Source organism: Miniopterus natalensis, chromosome 3 (assembly GCF_054644295.1).
Source record: "Miniopterus natalensis isolate mMinNat1 chromosome 3, mMinNat1.hap1, whole genome shotgun sequence".
NCBI classification, from domain to species: Eukaryota; Metazoa; Chordata; class Mammalia; order Chiroptera; family Miniopteridae; genus Miniopterus; species Miniopterus natalensis.
In genome coordinates, this window is record NC_142083.1 from 35,901,221 (window position 1) to 35,907,855 (window position 6,635).

The following is a 6,635-nucleotide window of genomic DNA, read 5'->3' on the forward strand; positions in this document are numbered from 1 at the left end:
TAATCTTCAGATTCTCCACAGCTCTGTTTTGGCTGGCTCCTGCCCATATATTCAATTCCAGGTCTCACAAACCAGCTCTGCTCTCCAAGGTAGCTGGTATAGCTATAGAAGAATCCGACCCACTCCCCCACCAAGTTATGGGAAGAATCCATAAACATAGGGGACTTTCTTCTTATTTAACATAAGCCAAAAAAAAGCAGAGAAGGAAATCTGGGGGAAAATATTAGATCAGCACCAGAATTGATCCAAAAATTATGTTAGTCCCATAAAACTATCACCAATTGTCTGACTTGATCACAGTGATGCTATATATAAAATATATTACATATATGTAGCATGTACATTTCTATAAAATGCTTATAGGGTGATTTCTTTAGGTCTTGTTATTTTATAAAAGAAAGGCTGCTATCTGTGTAATATAACATAGGGAACAGGAGCCTATGATTAGGAGGCTACTGCTTAAGATGTTAGCCAACTATTTTCCTTAAATTGTTTACATGAGATTATAACACTACTTTCAAATCTATCACCTGGCAATGAAATAGAGTCAAAAAGCTTTCTGAAGACCACCAGTTAAGAAATGACGATAAAAAAAGATGAAAGTATAAAATACATTTTTCTTTGCAGATAATGTAAAACAGAGATGGCAACAGGGCAACTAACTATACATTAAAAATGGACACAAATAAGAAAGAAAGAATTGGATACATAATTTAGAACTACTCATCAAGGCAAAAAAGAAATAGCAGGAGAGCAAAAACGATTTTGCCATGTGTGAAACAAAAGTCTAATTCTTTTTAAGACCTAAAATGTACTTACCTGAATTGGATTATCATAAAAGCATCAATTCATTTATACATCATATGAATATATGATCATAAACATAATGGAGTGACTGAAAATGACACGTAGGTACCTACCTAGGTGACAATCTTCTTTTTCTCTTTCTTCCCATTTTTGGCTATCCACATATGCTGCAGAAAGCAGATATCTTTTACCTGGGGAAAAAGACAATTAACATTCGTGGTTTCACAACAGGTTCAGTTTATAGATCTGTTTTATTAAACATATCTTTGTAATATGTTCAACTTACTAGATTATTTAAAGCTTCTAACATTATATGGTAACCAACATTGCATAGTTAACAATTCAGTTACCAACAAAATGCATTCAACTTCTAACAAGTAGAAGATGCAGAAAACTGAAAATTTTTATAATGTTATGGGTAAAAATGCTGGTAATTCTGTTCCTATAACTTTAGGACTGGGAGCCATTTGTTTGCACTAAATTATAGCCTAGGCAAGCCTTAGAACCCCTTGGAACTGGAAACATTTGCTGAACTGTTGCTTAGCTCATTAATTGAATGCTTCATAGTTGGTCCTCAAAACATTTCCATCTGACTTAGATCAGCTTATTTTCCCTTATTTCACATAAAGCAAACAATAATATCTTACTCAGTAAACCAGCACCCTAGTGGTAAATAAGAGAAACCTAATAAGCCAAACTTGAGGTAACCACAAGATGGCATAACTGTGTTCCCAGAACCTGGCACAATGACTGGCATGTGGCAGTGCTCAGTAAATGAGCTCAAATTAAACCCTTTTGTGTTTCAAAGGGCACTATTCTGAAAGTGAAAGGAAAACTCACAGAATGAGAGAAAACATTTACAAATCATTTATCTGATAAGGGACTTGTATCCTGAATATATAAATAATTCTTATTATTCAAAAATTAAAAAGACAAATGATCCAACTGAAAATGGGCAAAGGATTTGAACAAATACAGGGTGTCCCCCCAAAATGTATACACACTCAATTTTGAAAATAAAATGTATTTTAATAAAGACTGCCTTTATAATTATTCAAAGTGTGTGTAAACATTTTTGGGGGGACACCCTATATTTGTAAAAAAGAAAAAGTATGCACATATACATACACAAACATATACATATACATGCAAATGGCCAGCAAGTACATGGAAAGATGTTTAGTATAATTTGCTATTAGGGAAATGCAAAATACATTGAATGCCACTTCACACCCACTAAAATGACTATAATAAAAAGGACAGATTATAACAGTGGTTGATATAAACGTAGAGAAACTGGAACTTTCATACATTTCAGGTGAAAATGTAAAATGGTGGAGCCACTTTGGAAAATTTCTCATACAGCCCAGCAATTCCACTCTTAGGTATACACCCAAGAGAAATGAAATCATGTATCTACACAAAAATTTGTATAACAATGTTCATAGCAATATTATTCACAATAGCTCCAAAGTGGAAACAATGCAAATATCCATCATCTGATGAAGAGATAAATAAAATGTGGTATATTCTTACAATGGGAAAATATTTAGCAATAAAAAAGAAATGAAGTATTGATACATGCTACAACATTGATGGATATCTAAAATATAATGCTAAGTGAAAAGGAAGTCAGTCACAAAAGACCAAATATTATATAATTCCATTTATATGAAAAGTCCATAATAGGCAAATCTATAGAGACAGAAAGTAGATTAGTGGTTGCCTATATTTGGAAGGTAAGTGAAGAAAGCTTGGGGGAAACTGGGAAGTAACTGTTAATAAGTTTTTTATTTTTTGTTTTGAAGTGGTGGAAATGTCTTAAATTGATTGTGATGATGGCTGGAAGAGGGAGTCAGGTCCTTAGTGTGATGCGTGAAGGACATAAGGAGTGATATAAGGTCTTGACTTGCCATTGCTCACTTGGAAAATAGTTGAGAAAGGGGACCATCAGCCAAGGAATGCAGGTGGTCTTTAAAAGATAGAAAAGGCACGGAAGCACATTCTATAATAGAGATCCTCAGAGAGAACACATCCCTTTCAACACCTTGATTTTAGCATAGTAAGACCCTGTGTCAGGACCTTTGACCTATAGAATTGCAATATAATAAATCTGTATTGTTTTATGCCACCAAATTTGGGGTGATTTGGTAACCTGCTTACCCTTCAACCAGTTAGTTTTTGGCACATCCATAATCTCTAACTTACCTATCCACTATAAGAAGAAATATTTTCTCCATTTAATTCTCATGATACCTCCAGGGTCCAGAATTTCAAAGTTTAGTGAAAACAGATTGGCTCTATCCTACACCTTAAGACAGACGGACATTCCATTTTCTGTAAGCCTTTAAAAGCAGGATGTTCGTCTTCCTGAGATACTTTATAAATGACACCATTTAAAGTTCTTTCCATCTCTGTAGTAGTTGGAAGTCTGTGTATTAACACTGGAATAAAAAAATTTCTATAAAGTCAGACAGAACAATAAATTGGGTGGACAATGACACAATGGAAAACCTAGACCAGCTTCTCAAACTTTAATTTACATATAAATCTTGATAAAATGCAGATTCTGATTCAGTAGGTCTGCAGCAGAAACAGAGATTCTGCTTTTCGAAGTGATATTGATGATTACACTGACTCTAAGACCACATGGAAGTAGCAAGGGGATAGAATGATATCAGCCTCACAGGTTTAGGTCCCTAGCCTACATAATCCCACTCTGAATGTGCCACCCAAGAGTGTATATAAACTCCTCTTGACTGGCTTACCCTTCAGCCAGCCAGCTTTTGAGGCAACCATATTTCCTAACTTAACTATCCACTATAAAATGAAATATTTTCTCCATTTAATTCTGAAAAGATGCCTCCAAGGACTAGAATTTCAGTTTAGCGAAAACCAGTTGGCTCTATCCATATCCTTACTCATTTTATTTTATTATTATTATTTTAATGTAATCATATTTTATTTTATTTTATTTTTTAACTTTTTATAATTTTTATTTTTGTTTACAGTATTACAAATGCTTACTCATTTTATAGTTATTCTAGACTTTGGACAAATTTCTCCAAGCACATTTTCCATCCAAAGGAAAGCAGTGTGATTGTGGGCTCAGACAGGCTTTAGGGTCACAAAGTCTATGTTTGAATCCTTGCCTTGCTAATAAATGCTATGAAAATGTGGGCAAGTTATACCAGGCCTTTAAACCATGAATGCGTATCGGGTATCAAGTGCCTAGCCTGACATCCTCTGTGTATTAGGTACCCACTAAGTTTCCTTCCTCTAGCTTCTTTATATAGTGAAGTCACTTTTTGGTTCATCTCAATAAATTTTCCTTTCACTCTTGATCATTTTAGTTTCCCTTCTCCATTATGATGTAATTATGGAAAATCAATAGAAGCACCAAAGTGTTTCAAATATTAATTTGCCATGAGTTTGTACAAAGTAGACTATTTTTCTTCTCTTATCTTGTAATGGTTCAAGATGTTTTGATGACTTAAAAGTCAAGCTCCTTATCAGCATTTTCAAATCCCAAGTGGTCCATAATGCGCTATCCTACTTATTTATATTACTTGCCTCACAGTCTCCATTTCCTAATTTCAAGACTCCTTTCATCTATGGTCTAGCCCAGTGCTTGCTCAATATAACTTTCTATAACGATGGAAATGTTCAATTCTGAGCTGTCCAATACGGTAGCAACTAGCCACAGGTGTCCAGTGAGCACTTAAAATGTAGCTAGTGTGACTAAGGAAATGAATTTTAAATTTTATTTAATTTTCACTAATTCAAATAGCCATATGCAGGTAGTAGCTACCACAATGGAATAGCACAGGTGTGTAACTGACCACAAGTTCACCAGTTCAAACTAAGACCAAAATGCTAACTGGAAATTCTCTCAAGTCACCCTTATCTAATTTCCATTCCCTTGTTAGAATGATTGCCCCCAAACATCCTAAGCAACCACAACACCCTTCCTAATAGACAATCTAAGGTCTTGTTTAAATGGAAACCTTTACTATCAAGCATAACTAAATATGCTTGTAAACAGCTACAACAGCTAATTCTTCCCGAGATGCCAGTGTGCATACCACTGTACCTAATGTGTGGCATTAAATATCTTCACCAGCTGCCCAAACAGTGAATCCGCAGAAGACTTCTGGGGACTTCACGTTCATATTTCATGCTGTTCCTAAAGAGGTGCGAGCAAGAGTGTGTGTGTTGATTTTTTACAGGGGCCAAAGGAGGTGGAAAGAGCAGATATAATAGGCATTGGCAACACTGACTGTGATTGTTGCATTTTAATCCAGGATTTCGCTTCTGAAAATGTTAGAAAACGTTTTTTAACAGATCCGTGAAACCGGTTTTGACCGAGCTGCCCTTCACCCAGGTACCAAAGCGCTTCAGAAGCACCACCAGCACGCAGTCTGCAGGCGGAAAGCTGTAAAAAGGAGGAGCAGCCAAAAGCTGTCCAAGGTCCCCGGGCACAGAGACCAGTAACTGAAAACTCTCCCGCCGACGGAGGTCCGGGGCTCCGGCCACACGGGAGGGCCGGGGACGCCGCTCCCGGGGAACCTCGGCGGGGAGGCCACCGTCGCACCCCGGGTGGGCGCGTGGGGGCTCCTCAGGACCAGCAAGGACAACCACGCTCACGCACAAGCCCAGCAGGGCACACGCAGAGGCGCTCGCGCCTGGGCTTTCTCTGCTCTCAGGCCTTTGGAAGGGCAGACGCTATTACCTTACGAAAGGAGATGGGTCGCAGCCCCTACCTCCCCGTCCCACGCCACCAAACACCCCAAGTGGCTGCTCCAGCAACTAGATCTCAGAAGCATTTCCTCTCCTCTTGAAAGCCCACCGCTCCCTTCACTCGAGGAACACCGTCCTCAGGGACCTAATGGAGCAGCCCCACGAAGGCAGCAGCCACCAACCTGCCAGGGAGAGAGGAGACAGAGGCCCTCTCCGCGCCAGGAGGACCGCGCGCCGCACCACGGGGGCCGCCATCTTGGAGCGCACGACGGAGGACGGCGCCCGGGGACGCGGGAAGAGGAAGGGGTGGGGCCCGCGCCGGCCGACGCCCCGCCCCCGGCTCCGCAGTTGGCGCGGCCCGAGACGGCATGGCTGCGGCGCTCCGGCCCGGGGAGCGGGCGGTCCCGCGGGCCCTGCGGTCCTTGGTGTATCCCGGGGTGGGCGGCTCGGGCTCCACCTGCTGCCGCTGCGCGCTCGGAGGTATCCGCGGCCTCGCGCCAGGAGGGGGGAGGGGGGACACAAGGGACCTTTACCCCTCAGCGGGCACCGCTTTGGAGAAATAACAGCCCCACTGTCACCTGCCTACTGGCCCGGAGCAGCCGAGCGCGGCTTCGCGTGTGGGTGCAGCGATGGCCCCTGGGTGTCGTGGACATCCCTGTACCTGGGATCCAAAGGCCAGCGGGCCGGGGGCTTGACCTTGGGGCTGTGGCCTCCCGCGGGTGGGGGACGTTGCTCTGTGGAACCCCCCCCCCCTTGGGTGCAGCGTCCTGCAGAGTTTGGGAGCAGAGTCCCAGCTCTGCAGCTGACAGTCTGAAAGACCTTGAACAGGTTCCTTCATTCGTAAAAGATCCCTTAATATCTTTCGGAAAATGAATTGGAGAAGTCCGAGGAGTGATAAAATATATAACACTTTGTATCAGGCATTATTCTAATGCATTTTACAGAACATTCCTTTTCTCCTACAACACCGGTGACAGAGTACCATTCTTTTCTCCATTTACAGTGGCGGAAACAGCAGGTATATCTGATTTGCCCAGGGTTAGAGGGCACTTGTAGGGGAGGGATTTGAACACCGGCAGCGGGACCGT

The 6,635-nt window shown here is 41.3% G+C and overlaps 1 protein-coding gene across 1 annotated transcript in view; it reads right to left on the reverse strand.

Moving 5' to 3' along the window:
* The window catches only part of MRPS27 (mitochondrial ribosomal protein S27), a 77,291-nt gene extending 71,489 nt beyond the window's left edge, over positions 1 to 5,802 (reverse strand). The window contains exons 1-2 of the mRNA XM_016213899.2: positions 5,730 to 5,802; positions 921 to 998 (exon numbers count right to left, since the gene is read on the reverse strand). Of these exons, the coding sequence (XP_016069385.2) occupies positions 921 to 998; positions 5,730 to 5,802 (151 nt within the window). The remainder of the gene's footprint in view (positions 1 to 920; positions 999 to 5,729) is intronic.
* Positions 5,803 to 6,635: the final 833 nt, after the last annotated feature.